The following is a 21,788-nucleotide window of genomic DNA, read 5'->3' on the forward strand; positions in this document are numbered from 1 at the left end:
CTCCGCAGGATTCCCAGCCTCTGACCTGCTCTGGGAGCCACAGTATTTATATGGCTGGGTCCAGTTCAGTTTCTGGTCAATGGTAACCCCCAGGATGTTGATGGGGGGGGGAGGAATTCAGTGATGGGAATGCCATTGGATGCCAAGGAGAGATGGTTAGATCCTCTTATAAATATATAAAAAGGAAGAGGCTGGCTAGGGTGAACGTTGGACCCTAAGAGGATGAGGGGGGCACTTCGTGGTAGGGGATGGGGAAATGGCTGAGGCCCTGAATAACTTTTTTGTTTCGGTCTTCACGGAGGAGGATGTGAATAATTTGCCGGGTGTTAGCGATGGAAAGGTGGTAGGACTGGAGGGTCTCAATGACATTATTGTTACTAGAGAGGCAGTGCTCGACAGACTGGAGGGACTGATTGTGGACAAGTCCCCAGGACCGGATGGAATGCATCCAAGGGTTCTGAAAGAAATGGCGGAGGTGATAGTGGATGCCTTGGTGATTATTTTCCAAACGTCGCTGGATTCCGGGGAAGTGCCGGAAGATTGGAAAATGGCTAATGTTACACCGTTGTTTAAGAATGGTGGCAGGCAAAAGGTGGGGAATTATAGGCCGGTTAGTTTAACATCTGTTGTAGGTAAAATGTTAGAATCCATGACCAAGGAGAAAATAGTGAGGCATCTTGAGGAGAATTGTTTGGTAGAGCAGACGCAGCACGGTTTCGTTAAGGGGAAGTCATGTCTGACGAATTTATTGGAGTTCTATGAGGATGTGTCTAGGGCGGTGGATAGAGGAGCGCCGGTGGATGTGGTCTTTCTTGATTTTCAGAAGGCGTTTGACAAGGTACCTCACAAGAGGTTATTGCAGAAGGTAAGGGGGCATGGAGTTGGGGGTAGGGTGTTAGCGTGGATAGAGGATTGGCTGTCAAATAGGAGGCAGAGAGTGGGGATCAGTGGGTGCTATTCGGATTGGCGGTTGGTGACTAGTGGAGTGCCCCAGGGGTCGGTGCTGGGGCCTCAGCTATTTACCATTTATATAGATGATCTGGAGGAGGGAACCGAGTGTATGGTGTCAAAATTTGCTGATGACACCAAGATTGGTGGAATGGCAAATTGCGCGGAGGGTGTGGAGAGTCTGCAGAAGGATCTAGATAGGCTGGGCGAATGGGCTAGGAACTGGCAAATGGAATTCAATGTTGGCAAGTGCAAGGTGGTCCACTTTGGTAGGAATAACGGTAGGAAGGGGTATTACTTACGTGGCGAAAAACTGCAGCATGCGACGGTGCAGAGGGACCTCGGGGTCCTTGTGCATGAGTCGCAAAAACCCAGCCTGCAGGTGCAGCAGGTGGTCAGGAAGGCAAATGGGATGCTGGCCTTCATAGCGAGGGGGATTGAATATAAAAGTAGGGAGGTCTTGCTGCAGCTGTATAGGGCATTGGTGAGGCCACAGCTGGAGTACTGTGTGCAGTTTTGGTCGCCGCACTTACGCAAGGATATTTTGGCCTTGGAGGGAGTGCAGAGGAGGTTTACTAGGCTGATACCGGAGTTGAGGGGGTTGAGCTATGAGGAGAGGCTGAATAAACTAGGCTTGTACTCGTTAGAGTTTAGAAGAATGAGGGGAGATCTCATTGAGACGTATAAGATGATGAATGGGATGGATAGGATAGAGGTGGAGAGGCTCTTCCCGCTCAGAAAGGACAGTAGGACTAGAGGGCACAGCCTCAGGATAAAGGGGGGAGGTGGTTTAGAACGGAGTTGAGGAGGAACTTCTTCACTCAAAGGGTGGTGAATCTCTGGAATTCTCTGCCCATTGAAGTGGTGGAGGCTGCCTCGCTAAATATTTTTAAGACGCGGGTTGATGGGTTTTTGATAAGCGAGGGGATTAAGGGTTATGGGGAGATGGCGGGAATGTGGAACTGAGCCACGACAGATCAGCCATGATCTTATTGAATGACGGGGCAGGCTCGAAGGGCTAGATGGCCTATTCCTGCTCCTATTTCTTATGTCCTTATGTTCTCTCTTGTTGGAGATGGGCATTGCCGGCTGCTTGTGTGGGGTGAATGTTACTCTCCACTTGTCAGCCCGAGCCTGGATATTGTCCAGATCTGGCTGCATTTGGACACGGGCTGCTTCAGGATCTGAGGAGTGGTGAACGGTGCTGAACATTGTGCAGTTATCAGCGAACATCCCCACTTCTGACCTTATGATGGAGGGAAGGACATTGATGAAGCAGCTGAAGATGGCTGGGGCCTCGGACACGACCCTGAGGAACTCCTGCAGGGATGTCCTGGAGCTGAGATGATTGAACTCCAACCACCCCAACCATCTTCCTTTGTGCCAGGAATGACTCCAAGCAGCGGAGAGTTTGCCTCCTGATTCCCATTGATTCCAGTTTCACTCCTTGATGCCACACTCGGTCAAATGCAGCCTTGGTGTCAAGAACTGTCACTCCCACCTCTGGAATTCAGCTCTTTTGTCCATGTTTGAACCAAGGCTGTAATGAGGTCAAGAGCAGAGTGACCCTGGGCCAAACCCACACTGGGTGTCACTGAGCAGGTTATTGCAGAGTAAGTGCTGCTTGATAGCGCTGTCCATGTCTCCTTCCATCACTTTACTGATGATCGAGAGTACACTGATGGGGTGGTGATTGGCCAGGTTGGATTTGTCCTGTGTCTTGAATACAGGACATATGTGGGCGATTTTCCACATTGCTAGATAAAAGTCATTGTTGTAACCTTAACGGAAGAGCTAAATTAGGGGCACGGCGAATTCTGGAGCACAAAGGCTGTTGCTGGAATATTGCCAAGGCGCAGCGCTTTTGTAGAGTCCAGTGCTTTTCGAACTCACGCGGAGTGAATGGAATTGGCTGAAGTCTGACACGTGAGATGCTGGGAGCGTGAGGAGGAGGCGGACATGGATTATCCGCTTGGCACCTCTGGCTGAGGACGTGTCTATGACACTGATGTGTTGGGATGTCCCCTCAGCAAGCGTGGGTGTTCCAGACTGGATTTATTTCTTTTTGACGTTTTCTGTTCCTGTTTGCTGTGACTGTCAGCCACCCCCGGATCAGCCACATCACTGTGTGGAGTCTGGAGTCACGTGTAGGCCAGACTGGAGTAAGGACAAAAAAAGGGGGCATTAGTGAACCAGATAGATCTTTACAACAGTCACTGATGGTTTCATAATCGCGTTTATCAAGATTAGTTTCACAAGCCCCAATTGATCTAATCGACCCTCCCACAGTGCAGCACTCCCTCAGCACTGACCCTCCCACAGTGCGGTGCTCCCTCAGCACTGACCCTCCCACAGTGCGGCACTCCCTCAGCACTGACCCTCCCACAGTGCAGCGCTCCCTCAGCACTGACCCTCCCTCAGCATTGACCCTCCCATGTTGCAGCGCTCCCTCAGCACTGACCCTCCCACAGTGCGGTGCTCCCTCAGCACTGACCCTCCCACAGTGCGATACTCCCTCAGCATTGACCCTCCCATGTTGCAGCGCTCCCTCAGCACTGACCCTCCCACAGTGCGGTGCTCCCTCAGCACTGACCCTCCCACAGTGCAGCGCTCTCTCAGCACTGACCATTCCACAGTGCGGCGCTCCCTCAGCACTGACCCTCCCATAATGCGGCGCTCCCTCAGCATTGACCTTCCCACAGTGCGGCGCTCCCTGAACACTGACCCTCCCACAGTGCAGCGCTCCCTCAGCACTGACCCTCCCACAGTGCGGCGCTCCCTCAGCACTGACCCTCCCACAGTGCGGCGCTCCCTCAGCACTGACCCTCCCACAGTGCGGCGCTCACTCAGCACTGACCCTCCCATAATGCGGCGCTCCCTCAGCATTGACCTTCCCACAGTGCGGCGCTCCCTCAGCACTGACCCTCCCACAGTGCAGTGCTCCCTCAGTACTGACCTTCCCACAGTGCGGCGCTCCCTGAACACTGACCCTCCCACAGTGCGGCGCTCCCTCAGCACTGACCCTCCCACATTGCGGCGCCCCCTTGGCACTGACCCTCCCACGGTGCGGCGCTCCCTCAGCACTGACCCTCCCACGGTGCGGCGCTCCCTCGGCACTGACCCTCCCACAGTGCGATACTCCCTCAGCATTGACCCTCCCATGTTGCAGCGCTCCCTCAGCACTGACGCTCTCACAGTGCAGCGCTCCCTCAGCACTGACGCTCTCACAGTGCAGCGCTCCCTCAGCACTGACCCTCCCACAGTGCGGTGCTCCCTCAGCACTGACCCTCCCACAGTGCGATACTCCCTCAGCATTGACCCTCCCATGTTGCAGCGCTCCCTCAGCACTGACGCTCTCACAGTGCAGCGCTCCCTCAGCACTGACCCTCCCACAGTGCGGTGCTCCCTCAGCACTGACCCTCCCACAGTGCAGCGCTCTCTCAGCACTGACCATTCCACAGTGCGGCGCTCCCTCAGCACTGACCCTCCCATAATGCGGCGCTCCCTCAGCATTGACCTTCCCACAGTGCGGCGCTCCCTGAACACTGACCCTCCCACAGTGCGGCGCTCCCTCAGCACTGACCCTCCCACAGTGCGGCGCTCCCTCAGCACTGACCCTCCCACAGTGCGGCGCTCACTCAGCACTGACCCTCCCATAATGCGGCGCTCCCTCAGCATTGACCTTCCCACAGTGCGGCGCTCCCTCAGCACTGACCCTCCCACAGTGCAGTGCTCCCTCAGTACTGACCTTCCCACAGTGCGGCGCTCCCTGAACACTGACCCTCCCACAGTGCGGCGCTCCCTCAGCACTGACCCTCCCACAGTGCGGCGCTCCCTCAGCACTGACCCTCCCACATTGCGGCGCCCCCTTGGCACTGACCCTCCCACGGTGCGGCGCTCCCTCAGCACTGACCCTCCCACGGTGCGGCGCTCCCTCGGCACTGACCCTCCCACAGTGCGGCGCTCCCTCAGCACTGACCCTCCCACAGTGCGGTGCTCCCTCAGCACTGACCCTCCCACAGTGTGGTGCTCCCTCAGCACTGACCCTCCCACAGTGCGGCGCTCCCTCAGCACTGACCCTCCCACAGTGCGGCGCTCCCTCAGCACTGACCCTCCCACAGTGCGGCGCTCCCTCGGCACTGACCCTCCCACAGTGCGGCGCTCCCTCAGCACTGACCCTCCCACAGTGTGGCGCCCCCTCGGCACTGACCCTCCCACGGTGCGGCACTCCCTCGGCACTGACCCTCCCACAGAGTGGCCCTCCCACAGTGTGGTGCTCCCTCAGCACTGGCCCTCCCACAGTGTGGCGCTCCCTCAGTACTGACCCTCCCACAGTGTGGCTCTCCCTGAACACTGACCCTCCCACAGTGCAGCGCTCCCTCAGCACTGACTCTCCCACAGTGTGGCGCTCCCTCAGTACTGACCCTCCCACAGTGTGGCTCTCCCTGAACACTGACCCTCCCACAGTGCAGCGCTCCCTCAGCACTGACCCTCCCACAGTGCGGTGCTCCCTCAGCACTGACCCTCCCACAGTGCGGTGCTCCCTCAGCACTGACCCTCCCGCAGTGCGGTGCTCCCTCAGCACTGACCCTCCCACAGTGCGGTGCTCCCTCAGCACTGACTCTCCCACAGTGCGGTGCTCCCTCAGCACTGACCCTCCCACAGTGCGGTGCTCCCTCAGCACTGACCCTCCCACAGTGCAGCGCTCCCTCAGCACTGACCCTCCCACAGTGCGGCGTTCCCTCGGCACTGACCCTCCCACAGTGCGGTGCTCTTTCGGTATCCCAGTGATTTATGGGATGTGATATTTTGCCTGGGGCCAGGGAAAAGTCCCACAGTATTTATTCTGGCTCTTGCACACACCCTGCTGAGTGTCAATGACTCTCATGCTTGCTTTTTGCCTTTATTGAGGCTCTCTGGTTTTGTTCTGTCAGATCGGCACTGATGTAAGTTCATACCTGCTGTGTCTGTGCACACACTAACCTCATGATGTTTGCTGTGTGTATTAATGGATTTGGCCTCCTTCTGAAGCCAAGCAGCCAAGGTGATTGAAAAGACAAGTCAGAGGGAGACAGTCAAAAACCTTTCAATCATTCCCTTGATCCCACAGCAAAATGCTCAACATTTTGCCTGACGCTGCGCACCGACAGACTGCCACATTGTGGGAGGGTCAGCACTGAGGGAGTGCCGCACTGTGGGAGGGTCAGTGCTAAGGGAGTGCCACCCTGTGGGAGGGTCAGAGCTGAGGGAGTGCCACCCTGTGGGAGGGTCAGTGCTGAGGGAGCACCACCCTGTGAGAGGGTCAGAGCTGAGGGAGCGCCGCACTGTGAGAGGGTCAGTGCTGAGGGAGCGCTGCACTGTGGGAGGGTCAGTGCTCAGGGAGCGCCGCAGTGTGGGAGGGTCAGTGCTGAGGGAGTGCCGCACTGTGGGAGGGTCAGTGCTCAGGGAGCGCTGCACTGTGGGAGGGTCAGTGCTCAGGGAGCGCCGCACTGTGGGAGGGTCAGTGCTGAGGGAGCACCACCCTGTGGGAGGGTCAGAGCTGAGGGAGCGCCGCACTGTGAGAGGGTCAGTGCTGAGGGAGCGCCGCAGTGTGGGAGAGTCAGTGCTGAGGGAGCGCTACACTGTGGGAGGGTCAGTGCTGAGGGAACGCCGCACTGTGGGAGGGTCAGTGCTCAGGGAGCGCTGCACTGTGGGAGGGTCAGTGCTCAGGGAGTGCCGCACTGTGGGAGGGTCAGTGCTGAGGGAGCACCGCACTGTGGAATGGTCAGTGCTGAGAAGGCGCTGTGGGAGAGTCAGTGCTGAGGGAGCGCTGCACTGTGGGAGGGTCAGTGCTCAGGGAGTGCCACACTGACTGAGAGTTAGTACAGCAGCAGCGCCACAATGCTGGAAATATGATCATTTGAATTAACAGATTAAACTGGAGGTCTCCATCTGCCCCCTCACCTCTCTGAGCATCACAAAGGATCCCCCAACTATCCCACAAAATCAAGGGCCGGAAGTGGGGCATTGTCCCCAATGTCTTGGGGCCAATATTTCTCCCAGTATGTCCAGAAAAAGACATGTGATCTGTGTCATTTCACCTTGGCTGTTGGTGGGATCTTGCTGTGCAGCCAGCTGATCTGGATGGAGTTGAGAAGAAGCCTCCCCCACACATTGGGAGATGCTTTGGAACATATTGTGGTGGGAACAGTCCACTTGGGAAATTGGAGTTTATTCTTTCTCCTTGCAGGAACGCAGTTCCCTCTTTCCCTGTATTGCATCTGTTGCCTCGTGTATCCGGAGAGGAATTCTGGGATGTCGACAGAACAGCAGGCTATCGAAGGCACAGATGCTGCCGTGGGCGGTAGTTCTTGTTCTCGGCCTAGTCAGCAGGTTGTGAATGTGACCATCGCTGAAATCGAGCCAGATGCCTCCATAACTAGCTTCTTGCAAAATTAAAAGCTGCCAGGGACAGTTTAAACAGCACAGCTCACCTCCCGAAACAATAACGCTCGCAAAATGGCTTCTCCAACCGGGAGGTGGCCATTTTGTAGGCACAGTCACTTATTAGACCTGAACAACAATGCTCGCCAGGCCTGTACCAATCCCCAAACGAACCCCAATGTACCGCTATCTTCCCATAATCCTGTTACGATCCCCGAACTAAACCCCACTCTCTCCCCACAGCCCTGTATCAATCCCCAAACTAATCCCACTGCCCCAGCTCTCTGCCCATAGCCCTGTATCAATCCCCAAACTAACCCCACTGCCCCCGCTCTCTCCCCATAGCCCTGTATCAATCCCAAACTAACCCCACTGCCCCGCTCTCTCCCTATAGCCCTGTATCAATCCCAAACTAACCCCACTGCCCCACTCTCTGCCCAAAGCCCTGTATCAATCCCAAACTAACCCCACTGCCCCCGCTCTCTCCCCAAAGCCCTGTATCAATCCCCAAACTAACCCCACTGCCCCCGCTCTCTCCCCATAGCCCTGTATCCCCAAACTAACCCCACTGCCCCCGCTCTCTCCCTATAGCCCTGTATCAATCCCCAAACTAACCCCACTGCCCCCGCTCTCTCCCCAAAGCCCTGTATCAATCCCCAAACTAACCCCACTGCCCCGCTCTCTCCCCATAGCCCTGTATCCCCAAACTAATCCCACTGCCCCCGCTCTCTCCCCATAGCCCTGTATCAATCCCCAAACTAACCCCACTGCCCCCGCTCTCTCCCCATAGCCTTGTATCAATGCCCAAACTAACCCCACTGCCCCCACTCCCTCCCCATAGCCCTGTATCAATCCCAAACTAACCCCACTGCCCCCGCTCTCTCCCCATAGCCCTGTATCAATCCCCAAACTAACCCCACTGCCCCCGCTCTCTCCCCATAGCCCTGTATCAATCCCCAAACTAACCCCACTGCTCCACTTTCTCCCCATAGCCCTGTATCAATCCCCAAACTAACCCCACTGCCCTGCTCTCTCCCCATAGCCCTGTATCAATCCCCAAACTAACCCCACTGCTCCACTTTCTCCCCATAGCCCTGTATCAATCCCCAAACTAACCCCACTGCCCTGCTCTCTCCCCATAACCCTGTATCAATCCCAAACTAACCCCACTGCCCCGCTCTCTCCCCATAGCCTTGTATCAATCCCCAAACTAATCCCACTGCCCGGTCTCTACCCACAGTCCTGTTTCAATCTGCAAACTAATCCCACTTCCCTGCACTCTTCCCATAGCCCTTTATCATACCCCAAACTAATCCCACTGCCCCACTCTCTCCTGTCGCCCTGTGTCAATCCCCAAACTAATCCCTCTGCCCGCTTTCTCCTGTAGCTCTGTATCAAACCCCAAAGTAATCTCACATCCCCGCTCTCCCCCTGTAGACCTGTACCAATCCCTAAATTCTCACTGCCACACTCTTTCTCCATTTCCCTGTATCAATCCTCAAATTAACGTAACTGATCCTCCGACAACTATGTGGTGTTCCCTCAGCACTGACCCTCCAGTAGTGCAGCATTCCCTCAGCGCTGATGTCTGACAGTGCAGTGCCCCCTCAGCACTGACCCTCCCACAGAGCAGTGCCCCCTCAGCACTGACCCTCCCACAGAGCAGTGCTCCCTCAGCACTGACCCTCCCACAGTGCGGCGCTCCCTCAGCACTGACCCTCCCACAGTGCGGCGCTCCCTCAGCACTGACCCTCCCACAGTGCAGTGCTCCCTCAGCACTGACCCTCCCACAGTGCGGTGCTCCCTCAGCACTGATCCTCCCACAGTGCGGCGCTCCCTCAGCACTGACCCTCCCACAGTGCAGTGCTCCCTCAGCACTGACCTTCCCACAGTGCGGCGCTCCCTCAGCACTGACCCTCCCACAGTGCAGTGCTCCCTCAGCACTGACCCTCCCACAGTGCGGTGCTCCCTCAGCACTGATCCTCCCACAGTGTGGCACTCCCTCAGCACTGACCCTCCCACAGTGCGGTGCTCCCTCAGCACTGACCCTCCCACAGTGCGGCGCTCCCTCAGCACTGACCCTCCCACAGTGCGGCGCTCCCTCAGCACTGATCCTCCTACAGTGTGGCGCTCCCTCGGCACTGACCCTCCCACAGTGCGGCACTCCCTCAGCACTGACCCTCCCACAGTCAGCACTGACCCTCCCACAGTGTGGCACTCCCTCAGCACTGACCCTCCCACAGTGCGGTGCTCCCTCAGCACTGACCCTCCCACAGTGCGGCGCTCCCTCAGCACTGACCCTCCCACAGTGCGGCGCTCCCTCAGCACTGATCCTCCTACAGTGTGGCGCTCCCTCGGCACTGACCCTCCCACAGTGCGGCGCTCCCTCAGCACTGACCCTCCCACAGTGCGGCGCTCCCTCAGCACTGACCCTCCCACAGTGCGGCGCTCCCTCAGCACTGACCCTCCCACAGTGCGGCGCTCCTTCAGCACTGACCGTCCAACAGATCGTCCACACTCAGAGCACCCAAAGTACCCAGAGTGTCCACGCCCTCCCTCCCTCCCAGCTCCCCGTCCCCCATAGCACTCCTGCTCCCCTTTTCCACACCCAGAGCGCCCGCAGCTGGAGCATCGACGCCCAGAGCGCCCGCACCCGGAGCATCGACGCCCAGAGTGTCTGCACCCAGAGCGTCTGTGCCCAGAGCACCCAGAGCATCCGCTCCCAGAGCATTCACACCCACAGCACACACACCCAGAGCGCCCGTACCCAGAGTTTCCACATTCTCACATGTACAGAGGTTATGGAACGTGTTACCATGTCATATGTTACCATGAGCAGTATTCTGATTTCTCAGAGCATTCACTGGCACACAGAGGAACCAGATGCAGGACAGACACAGAAAGTAGTCGAGGCCAAAATGCCGTCGGATTTCCAGAGGAATTAGCTACAGCTGTTAGAGTTAAAGGGATCTTATTGAAACATACAAGATGATTAGCGGTTTAGATAGGGTGGACAGTGATAGCCTTTTTCCTCGGATGGAGAAAGCTAGCACGAGGGGGCATGGCTTTAAATTAAGGGGGGGTAGTTATAGGACGGATGTCAGGGGTAGGTTCTTTACCCAGAGGGTGGTGAGCGATTGGAATGCCCTGCCTGCTGCGGTTGTAAAAGAGATCCGTGGATAGGTTTATGGACGAAAAGGGATTGGTTTAGGTTAGTGGGTCATTGTTTTTTAACTGGTCGGCGCAACATCGTGGGCCAAAGGGCCTGTTCTGCGCTGTAATGTTCTATGTTCTATATGTTCAATGGCTGTGGGGAGAAGGGGGATCAGAATATTGAATTGATGATCAGCCGTGATCAAAATAAATGGTGCAGCAGGCTCAAAGGGCTGAATGGCCTACTGCTGCTTCTAGTTTGATGGGGACAGTGTAGAGAGAGCTTTACTCTGTATCTAACCCTGTACTGTCCCTGTCCTGGGAGTGTTTGATGGGGACAGTGTAGAGGGAGCTTTACTCTGTATCTAACCCTGTACTGTACCTGTCCTGGGAGTGTTTGATGGGTGGACAGTGTAGAGGGAGCTTTACTCTGTATCTAACCCTGTACTGTACCTGTCCTGGGAGTGTTTGATGGGGGGGACAGTGTAGAGGGAGCTTTACTCTGTATCTAACCCCGTGCTGTACCTGTCCTGGGAGTGTTTGATGGGGGACAGTGTAGAGGGAGCTTTACTCTGTATCTAACCCCGTGCTGTACCTGTCCTGGGAGTGTTTGATGGGGGACAGTGTAGAGGGAGCTTTACTCTGTATCTAACCCCGTGCTGTACCTGTCCTGGGAGTGTTTGATGGGGGACAGTGTAGAGGGAGCTTTACTCTGTATCTAACCCCGTGCTGTACCTGTCCTGGGAGTGTTTGATGGGGGACAGTGTAGAGGGAGCTTTACTCTGTATCTAACCCCGTGCTGTACCTGTCCTGGGAGTGTTTGATGGGGACAGTGTAGAGGGAGCTTTACTCTGTATCTAACCCCGTGCTGTACCTGTCCTGGGAGTGTTTGATGGGGGGACAGTGTAGAGGGAGCTTTACTCTGTATCTAACCCCGTGCTGTACCTGTCCTGGGAGTGTTTGATGGGGGACAGTGTAGAGGGAGCTTTACTCTGTATCTAACCCTGTGCTGTACCTGTCCTGGGAGTGTTTGATGGGGGACAGTGTAGAGGGAGCTTTACTCTGTATCTAACCCAGTGCTGTACCTGTCCTGGGAGTGTTTGATGGGGGACAGTGTAGAGGGAGCTTTACTCTGTATCTAACCCTGTGCTGTACCTGTCCTGGGAGTGTTTGATGGGGGGACAGTGTAGAGGGAGCTTTACTCTGTATCTAACCCCGTGTTGTACCTGTCCTGGGAGTGTTTGGGAGGTGTTTCCATTTGGTGGTGCTACGAGAGTAGATGGGAGGATGATGGAATCTTTGAATCGGCCACTGAGGGGAGCCCTCCCTCAGCAGCTCCACATTTAGACATGAGCAGCACATTCGGGGAAAGCTGCGGAAAGCTGAGTCATCCGGATATCTGATTATTTCAGGGCCACTTCCCACCCTGCCATCGAACCAAAACTTCCTGTCTACTCCTACTGCACAATGTTCAGCACCGTTCACCACTCCTCAGATCCTGAAGCAGCCCGTGTCCAAGTGCAGCAAGACCTGGACAAGATCCAGGCTCGGGCTGACAAGTGGCGAGTGACATTCACCCCACACAAGCACCAGGCAATGCCCATCGCCAACAAGAGAGGATCTAACCATCTCCCCTTGGCATTCAATGCCATTCCCATCACTGAATCCTCCCCCACTATCAACATCCTGGGGGTTACCATTTACCAGAAACTGAACTGGACCCAGCCATATAAATACTGCCGCTCCCAGAGCAGGTCAGAGGCTGGGAATCCTGCGGAGAGTAACTCACCTCCTGACTCCCCCCCAAAGCCTGTCCACCATCGACAAGGCACAAGTCAGGAGTGTGATGGAATACTCTCCCACTCGCCTGGATGAGCGCGGCTCCGACAACACTCGAGAACACTCGACAAAGCAACCCCGCCCCCCCCCCCCGCTCGATCGACACGCTAACCGCCCACCCTCGACATTCACTCCCTCCACCACCGACGCACAGCGGTGTCGATGTCTGAGTCCCCGCAAAGCCTGTCCACCATCTACCGGAACTGTGCACAGTATTCCGAGTGGGATACAGAGACTGGAACTGTGCACAATATTCCGAGTGGGATAGGGAGATGGGAACTGTGCACAGTATTCCAAGTGGGATAGGGAGATGGGAACTGTGCACAGTATTCCAAGTGGGATACTGAGACTGGAACCGTGCACCGTATTCCAAGTGGATACAGAGATCGGAACTGTGCACAATATTCCAAGTGGGATAGGGAGATGGGAACTGTGACCGGGATGCTAAATACCCTGGATGATTGATGCGAGTTGTTAAACTGCTTTCTGTGAGAGTAATGATGACGGGGAATTCAGTGACGGTTTTAGAATGATTAGTGTTTTACAGCGATTGATAAATTATACTTATTGAAAGGAATGATGCACATCGAGTATATCAGGATATCAACCCCTCAATTTATGCTGAGGGTTTGTGTTTTCCAACAATTCACAAGGCAGTATGAGTAACAGACCATTAGGAACAGGAGGAGGCCATTCAGCCCCTCGAGCCTGTTACACAGGAACAGGAGGAGGCCATTCCGCCCCTCTTGAGCCTGTTACACAGGAACAGGAGGAGGCCATTCAGCCCCTCTTGAGCCTGTTACACAGGAACAGGTGGAGGCCAGTCTTGCCATTTCTGTTCTATGGGCTTGACCAAGAGTTCCAGTGTCCCCCCTTCTGTTCCAGTGTCGAATCTTGCCAATGATGAGACATTCTGTTAATGAATCTCTCTGTCTCTCTCTTTCTCTCTCTGTCTCTCTCTCTGTCTCTCTCTCTCTCTCTGTCTCTGTCTCTCCCTGTCTCTCTCTCTCCCTGTCTCTGTCTCTCCCTGTCTCTCTCTCTCCCTGTCTCTCTCTCTCCCTGTCTCTCTCTCTCCCTGTCTCTCTCTCTCCCTGTCTCTCTCTCTCCCTGTCTCTCTCTCTCCCTGTCTCTCTCTCTCCCTGTCTCTGTCTATCTCTCTCTCCTTCTCTCTCTGTCTCTCTCTCTCTTTCTGTCTCACTCTCTCTCTCTGCCTCTCTCTCTCTGTCTGTCTCTCTGTGTCTCTCTGTGTCTCTCTCTGTCTCTGTCTGTCTCTCTCTGTCTCTGCCTCTCTCTCTGTCTCTGCCTCTCTCTCCGTCTTTCCCTCTCTCTCTGTCTTTCTCTCTCACTCACTTTCTCTCTCTCCCCCTCTCTCGCTCTCTCTCCCTCTCTCTCACAGGGCGAAGGTCTTCAAAGGGAAGAAAGTTTGGGGAGAATTTGACATCAAAGTGGAGCAGGTAGGATTCTGATTTGTTCAGAGAGTTTGTGAGTTCTTAATGTCCTCATTCTTCCATCCATTGGGGTGCTGTACCTGTCCTGGGAGTGTTTGATGGGGACAGTGTAGAGGGAGCTTTACTCTGTATCTAACCCCGTGCTGTACCTGTCCTGGGAGTGTTTGATGGGGGACAGTGTAGAGGGAGCTTTACTCTGTATCTAACCCCGTGCTGTACCTGTCCTGGGAGTGTTTGATGGAGGACAGTGTAGAGGGAGCTTTACTCTGTATCTAACCCCGTGCTGTACCTGTCCTGGGAGTGTTTGATGGGGACAGTGTAGAGGGAGCTTTACTCTGTATCTAACCCCGTGCTGTCCCTGTCCTGGGAGTGTTTGATGGGGGACAGTGTAGAGGGAGCTTTACTCTGTATCTAACCCCGTGCTGTACCTGTCCTGGGAGTGTTTGATGGGGGACAGTGTAGAGGGAGCTTTACTCTGTATCTAACCCCGTGCTGTACCTGTCCTGGGAGTGTTTGATGGGGACAGTGTAGAGGGAGCTTTACTCTGTACCTAACCCCGTGCTGTACCTGTCCTGGGAGTATTTGATGGGGACAGTGTAGAGAGAACGGATACAAGCTTCACATGGCACACGGAAGGCTCAGGTATCAGCTTTCATCCTGACAGTGCGGCGCTCCCTCAGCACTGACCCTCCCACAGTGCGGCGCTCCCTCAGCACCGACCCTCCCACAGTGCGGCGCTCCCTCAGCACTGACCCTCCCACAGTGCGGCGCTCCCTCAGCACTGACCCTCCCACAGTGCGGCGCTCCCTCAGCACTGACCCTCCCACAGTGCGGCGCTCCCTCAGCACCGACCCTCCCACAGTGCGGCGCTCCCTCAGCACCGACCCTCCCACAGTGCGGCGCTCCCTCAGCACTGACCCTCCCACAGTACGGCGCTCCCTCAGCACTGATCCTCCCACAGTGCGGCGCTCCCTCAGCATTGACCCTCCCGCAGTGCGGTGCTCCCTCAGCACTGATCCTCCCACAGTGCGGCGCTCCCTCAGCACCGACCCTCCCACAGTGCGGTGCTCCCTCAGCACTGATCCTCCCACAGTGCGGCGCTCCCTCAGCACCGACCCTCCCACAGTGCGGCGCTCCCTCGGCACTGACCCTCCCACAGTGCGGCGCTCCCTCAACACTGACCCTCCCACAGTGCGGCGCTCCCTCAGCACTGATCCTCCCACAGTGCGGCACTCCCTCGGCACTGACCCTCCCACAGTGCGGCGCTCCCTCAGTACTGACCCTCCCACAGTGCGGCGCTCCCTCAGCACTGATCCTCCCACAGTGCGGCGCTCCCTCGGCACTGACCCTCCCACAGTGTGGCGCTCCCTCAGTACTGACCCTCCCACAGTGCGGCGCTCCCTCAGCACTGACCCTCCCACAGTGTGGCGCTCCCTCAGCACTGACCCTCCCACAGTGCGGCACTCCCTCAATACTGGGAGAGGTGCAAGGGACAATACTTTTCACTTTATGTTAATACATGTGATAATAAGAAATCAAATTAAGTCAAATCAGTGCTTACTATGTGCTGGATTTTGAGACTTGGGGCGGTGTGGGGTGGGGCTGGGTGGGGGTTGGGTGTTCAAAACCAGCACCTTCTCCTCAGCGACGCAATTGGCGACTGGACCAAAATACTTTTCGGTGACTGAAGGGAACAGTTGAGAATGAGCTCCGGGAACAGACGGATGCATGGATTAAATGTGAAATAATTACCTGACAACATGAAGTGTTCTCTTTCACAGTTGCCTCGTAAAAATATAATTGATCCCTTTTCAGATGCAGTTGCTAGCCCCGTGTTTACAATGGTGTCCTTGAAATACATAAATATCTCATTCTGTTGTAATGAATGCCAGCATATTTTCACCCATCTCCTTAACACCTCCCCAGCTCTCAGTATGAAGCAAATAGCATCGCAAAATTTCCTCATTCCGCTTGACACCTTTTTCATTTCAAAGGGTATAAAAAGAAATGGAGCAGCAACAGCACGGGGTTAGATACAGAGTAAACCTCCCTCTACACTGTCCCCATCAAACACTCCCAGGACAGGTACAGCACAGGGTTAGATACAGAGTAAATCTCCCTCTACACTGTCCCCATCAAACACTCCCAGGACAGGTACAGCACGGGGTTAGATACAGAGTAAACCTCCCTCTACACTGTCCCCATCAAACACTCCCAGGTCAGGTACAGCACGGGGTTAGATACAGAGTAAACCTCCCTCTACACTGTCCCCATCAAACACTCTCGGAACAGGTACAGCAGGGAGTTGGAGGGGGATGTTTTGAGGGTGTGTCATTGATTCCTCATCAAACTCCAACAGAGTAAACAATGAGGAATCGATTCGAGTGGAGCGAACCCGCTATCGGAATGATGTTGGGCCGAAGGGCCTGTTTACTGGGATGTAATATGATTCCATTCATGCGCTGGTGTCTTGAGTAACTCTGTGACACTGTCTTTGTGAGCTTGGGCGTCTGTCACACTGAGACCGAATGACTGTGACCCTATGACCCCTCGGAGGGTTGTGACCTTGTGAACCTGGGAGGGACGATGATGTCCCTGTGACCCCGTGAGGTGGGACAGTGACCCTGTGACCCTCCAGATTGTGTGACTGCAAGCCAGTGACCCCGACTGCGAGACCGCTGGATTCTGCCGAGGTTTCTTTTGGTAAGAAAGCTCTGGATTTTCACTCAGGCGGAAAGTCTAGTTGAAGTATGTGATTAACGGTCAGACAAGGCTTGTCCTGTGGGCTGTGACCCCGTGCGATCCCGTTTGACCCCTGGTGACACCATTTAACCCAATGTGATTCGTTTAACCCATGCAACCCTGTGTGACCCCCTGACCAACCCTGTGACAAATCCCTTATCTCTTCACTCAACATCTTATCAGCACAAGTTGTGACCAAGTTTCTAATCGATTTCCCACTTTGCTGTTTCTCATTTTCTCTCTCACCCACACCTCTATATCCTGCTGTCTCCTTCTCTCCCTCTCACTTCTCTCCCTCTCTCTATTCCATTCTCTCTCTTTTTTCCTTTAACCTCACCTCCCTTGTTCCCTGTCAACATTCTGCCCTCACTCCTCCCTCTGACACACTCTCTCGCTCACTCACTCTCCCTTCCGTTCTCCCTCTCTCCCACTCTCTCGCTCACTCACTCTCCCTTCCGCTCTCCCTCTCTCCCACTCTCTCGCTCACTCACTCTCCCTTCCGTTCTCCCTCTCTCCCACTCTCTCGCTCACTCACTCTCCCTTCCGTTCTCCCTCTCTCCCACTCACTCGCTCACTCACTCTCCCTTCCGCTCTCCCTCTCTCCCACTCTCTCGCTCACTCACTCTCCCTTCTGCTCTCCCTCTCTCCCACTGTTTCACTCACTCACTCTCCCTTCTGCTCTCCCTCTCTCCCACTCTCTCGCTCACTCACTCTCCCTTCCGCTCTCCCTCTCTCCCACTGTTTCACTCACTCACTCTCCCTTCTGCTCTCCCACTCTCCCTTCTGCTCTCCCTCTCTCCCACTCTCTCGCTCACTCACTCTCCCTTCTGCTCTCCCTCTCTCCCACTCTCTCGCTCACTCACTCTCCCTTCCGCTCTCCCTCTCTCCCACTCTCTCGCTCACTCACTCTCCCTTCCGCTCTCCCTCTCTCCCACTCTCTCGCTCACTCACTCTCCCTTCTGCTCTCCCTCTCTCCCACTGTTTCACTCACTCACTCTCCCTTCTGCTCTCCCTCTCTCCCACTCTCTCGCTCACTCACTCTCCCTTCCGTTCTCCCTCTCTCCCACTCTCTCGCTCACTCACTCTCCCTTCCGCTCTCCCTCTCTCCCACTCTCTCGCTCACTCACTCTCCCTTCCGTTCTCCCTCTCTCCCACTCTCTCGCTCACTCACTCTCCCTTCCGTTCTCCCTCTCTCCCACTCTCTCGCTCACTCACTCTCCCTTCTGCTCTCCCTCTCTCCCACTGTTTCACTCACTCACTCTCCCTTCTGCTCTCCCTCTCTCCCACTCTCTCGCTCACTCACTCTCCCTTCCGCTCTCCCTCTCTCCCACTGTTTCACTCACTCACTCTCCCTTCTGCTCTCCCACTCTCCCTTCTGCTCTCCCTCTCTCCCACTCTCTCGCTCACTCACTCTCCCTTCCGCTCTCCCTCTCTCCCACTCTCTCGCTCACTCACTCTCCCTTCCGCTCTCCCTCTCTCCCACTCTCTCGCTCACTCACTCTCCCTTCCGCTCTCCCTCTCTCCCACTCTCTCGCTCACTCACTCTCCCTTCTGCTCTCCCTCTCTCCCACTGTTTCACTCACTCACTCTCCCTTCTGCTCTCCCTCTCTCCCACTCTCTCGCTCACTCACTCTCCCTTCCGCTCTCCCTCTCTCCCACTCTCTCGCTCACTCACTCTCCCTTCTGCTCTCCCTCTCTCCCACTGTTTCACTCACTCACTCTCCCTTCTGCTCTCCCTCTCTCCCACTCTCTCGCTCACTCACTCTCCCTTCCGCTCTCCCTCTCTCCCACTCTCTCGCTCACTCACTCTCCCTTCTGCTCTCCCTCTCTCCCATTTCTGTTATTGTATTTTCCTGAATCTCTGTCTCTCTTCCTTTCCCACTTGCTTTTCAATCCCCGCTGTTTTGCTCTCCACACTCCCTCATTCTTCTCTCTCCCCTTCTTCTCTCTCACTATTCCTGTCTCACTCACTCTCCCTCACTTGTGCTCATCCCTCTTTCATCCTTTCCCTCACTTGTGTTCTCTCTCACTCTCTCTCCCTCCCTAACTTCCTACCGATCTCACTCTCTTTCTCCTTCTCTTACCACCTCCCCATTTCTCCCTCTCTTTCCCTCTGACTTTCTCTCTTGCCCTCAATCCCTCTCTTGTTCACTCTCCCTCTTTGTATTTCCCCCCCTCTTCCTCGCTGTCATCCTGCAATCTCTTGTTCCCTCCCTCTCTCATTTCCTCTTTCTTTCCCATTCTCTTCCCCTCTCTCTTCCTCTCTCTCTCCCTTCCTCCCTCCTCTTTCCCTCCCTTCCCACCTGCCTTCCTCCCTCTCTCTCCCCATCTCTCTCCCACTCTCCCATTTTCTCTCCCTCCTGCTTTCTCTTTTCCTCTCTCTCCCACTCTCTCTCTTCCTCGCTCCCACTCCCGTATTACCTCCCTCTTCTGTTCATGCTTTCTCTTTCTCCCCTCTCTTCACCTTTCTCTTTGTCTCTCTCCCTCTCTCCAACATTCTTTCCTTTTCATGTGAATACTCCCTTGATGTGTTCCATTCCCTCCAACCACCTTTCCCTCTTTCTCTCTCTCCCACTGTCTCTTCTCCCTGGTCTCTCTCCCTCTCTTTATTTCTTTCTCTCTCTCTCCCTCTTGCTCCCTCAGGCTGAGTTCTCGGAGCTCAATGTTATCTCACACGCCACTGGAAGTTTCAGTGTTGACATGGAGGTGTACAGGAACGGAGTGAAAGTCGCAAGGTGAGACAGAGGAAAAAATCAGGCCAAATGTGTCACAAATTGGACAGTCTCATAGAGAGAGATCAAACCTGGAATCTAATTGAGATGTTCAGAGGGGTTTACATACAGAATAACAGATACCCGGGAGTGAGTTACAGACTGGAATCTGATCGAGGGGTTCGGGGTGGTTTATATATAGAATAATGGATACCCGGGAGTGAGTTACAGACTGGAATCTAATCGAGGGGTTCGGGGTGGTTTATATACAGAATAACAGATACCCGGGAATGAGTTACAGACTGGAATCTAATCGAGGGGCTCGGGATGGTTTATATATAGAATAACAGATACCCGGGAATGAGTTACAGACTGGAATCTAATCGAGGGGTTCGGGGTGGTTTATATACAGAATAACAGATACCCGGGAGTGAGTTACAGACTGGAATCTAATCGAGGGGTTCGGGGTGGTTTATATACAGAATAACAGATACCCGGGAGTGAGTTACAGACTGGAATCTAATCGAGGGGTTCGGGATGGTTTATATATAGAATAACAGATACCCGGGAGTGAGTTACAGACTGGAATCTAATCGAGGGGTTCGGGGTGGTTTATATACAGAATAACAGATACCCGGGAATGAGTTACAGACTGGAATCTAATCGAGGGGTTCGGGATGGTTTATATATAGAATAACAGATACCCGGGAATGAGTTACAGACTGGAATCTAATCGAGGGGCTCGGGATGGTTTATATATAGAATAACAGATACCCGGGAATGAGTTACAGACTGGAATCTAATCGAGGGGCTCGGGATGGTTTATATATAGAATAACAGATACCCGGGACTGAGTTACAGCCTGGAATCTAATCGAGGGGTTCGGGGTGGTTTATATATAGAATAACAGATACCCGGGAGTGAGTTACAGACTGGAATCTAATCGAGGGGTTCGGGGTGGTTTATATATAGAATAACAGATACCCGGGAGTGAGTTACAGACTGGAATCTAATCGAGGGGTTCGGGGTGGTTTATATATAGAATAACAGATACCCGGGAGTGAGTTACAGACTGCAATCTAATCGAGGGGTTCGGGGTGGTTTATATATAGAATAACAGATACCCGGGAGTGAGTTACAGACTGGAATCTAATCGAGGGGTTCGGGATGGTTTATATATAGAATAACAGATACCCGGGAGTGAGTTACAGACTGGAATCTAATCGAGGGGTTCGGGATGGTTTATATACAGAATTACACATGCCCGGGAGTGAGTTACAGACTGGAATCTAATCCAGATTCCTGGCACCTGTTGTTATCTGCTGCTCGAGTTCCAGTCGCTCACCCTTTCGCACTTGTTGACCTGCTCAGGCTCCCTCTCCGATGTTGCCTTCATTTTAAAGGTCCCTCAGACTGGAGCGGAGGAGGATTCCTGAAGGGATATTTCAGAGCTCCCGTCTCTGAGACCCTCTCTTTTCATATCGCTGGAGCCTGGATTGCTGACAGTACTGAAGGAGGCCTTTCTGTCCATCGAATTGCACTGACTCTCTGATGGAGCATCCCACTCAAGCCTATCCTCGTAACCCCAAACATTTACCCCACTAATTCCCCTGTCCCATCTTTGGACACTCGGGGGAATTTAGCATCTGCCTAATCACACATCATTATACTTTGGTAGCAAACCTACAACCCTCCCTATCTCTGTAACTCCGGTCCCTACAACCCTCCCTATCTCTGTAACTGCAGTCCCTACAGCCCTCCTTATCTCTGTAACTCCAGCCCCTACAACCCTCCCTTTCTCTGTAACCTGCTCCAGCCCCTACAACATTCCCTATCTCTGTAACCTCCTCCAGCCCCTACACCCCTCCCTATCTCTGTAGCCTCCTACAACCCTCCCTATCTCTGTAACCTCCTCCAGCCTCTACAACCCTCCCTATCTCTGTAACCTCCTCCAGCCCCTACAACCCCTCCCTATCTCTGTAACCTCCTCCAGCCCCTACAACCCCTCCCTATCTCTGTAACCTCCTCCAGCCCCTTCAACCCTCCCTATCTCTGTAACCTCCTCCAGCCCCTACAACCCCTCCCTATCTCTGTAACCTCCCCCAGCCCCTATAAACCTCCCTATCTCTGTAACCTCCTCCAGCCTCTACAACCCTCCCTATCTCTGTAACCTCCTCCAGCCCCTACAACCCCTCCCTATCTCTGTAACCTCCTCCAGCCCCTACAACCCCTCCCTATCTCTGTAACCTCCTCCAGCCCCTACAACCCCTCCCTATCTCTGTAACCTCCTCCAGCCCCTACAACCCCTCCCTATCTCTGTAACCTCCTCCAGCCCCTTCAACCCTCCCTATCTCTGTAACCTCCTCCAGCCCCTACAACCCTCCCTATCTCTGTAACCTCCCCCAGCCCCTATAAACGTCCCTATCCCTGTAACCTCCTCCAGCCCCTACACCCCTCCCTATCTCTGTAACCTCCTCCAGCCCCTACAACCCTCCCTATCTCTCTAAACTCCTTTAGCTCCTAT

General features: G+C 54.6%; 1 protein-coding gene across 2 annotated transcripts in view; it reads left to right on the plus strand.

Moving 5' to 3' along the window:
- The window catches only part of LOC145339461 (synapsin-2-like), a 111,558-nt gene that overhangs the window by 8,176 nt on the left and 81,594 nt on the right, over nt 1–21,788 (plus strand). For both annotated transcript variants that reach the window (XM_080183930.1, XM_080183931.1), the window contains exons 2-3: nt 13,760–13,817; nt 19,197–19,288. In XM_080183930.1, coding sequence (XP_080040056.1) covers nt 13,760–13,817; nt 19,197–19,288 — 150 coding nt within the window. The remainder of the gene's footprint in view (nt 1–13,759; nt 13,818–19,196; nt 19,289–21,788) is intronic.

The sequence above is a fragment of the Carcharhinus amblyrhynchos genome, unplaced genomic scaffold (assembly GCF_965287045.1).
Source record: "Carcharhinus amblyrhynchos unplaced genomic scaffold, sCarAmb.v2.hapA scaffold_477, whole genome shotgun sequence".
NCBI classification, from domain to species: Eukaryota; Metazoa; Chordata; class Chondrichthyes; order Carcharhiniformes; family Carcharhinidae; genus Carcharhinus; species Carcharhinus amblyrhynchos.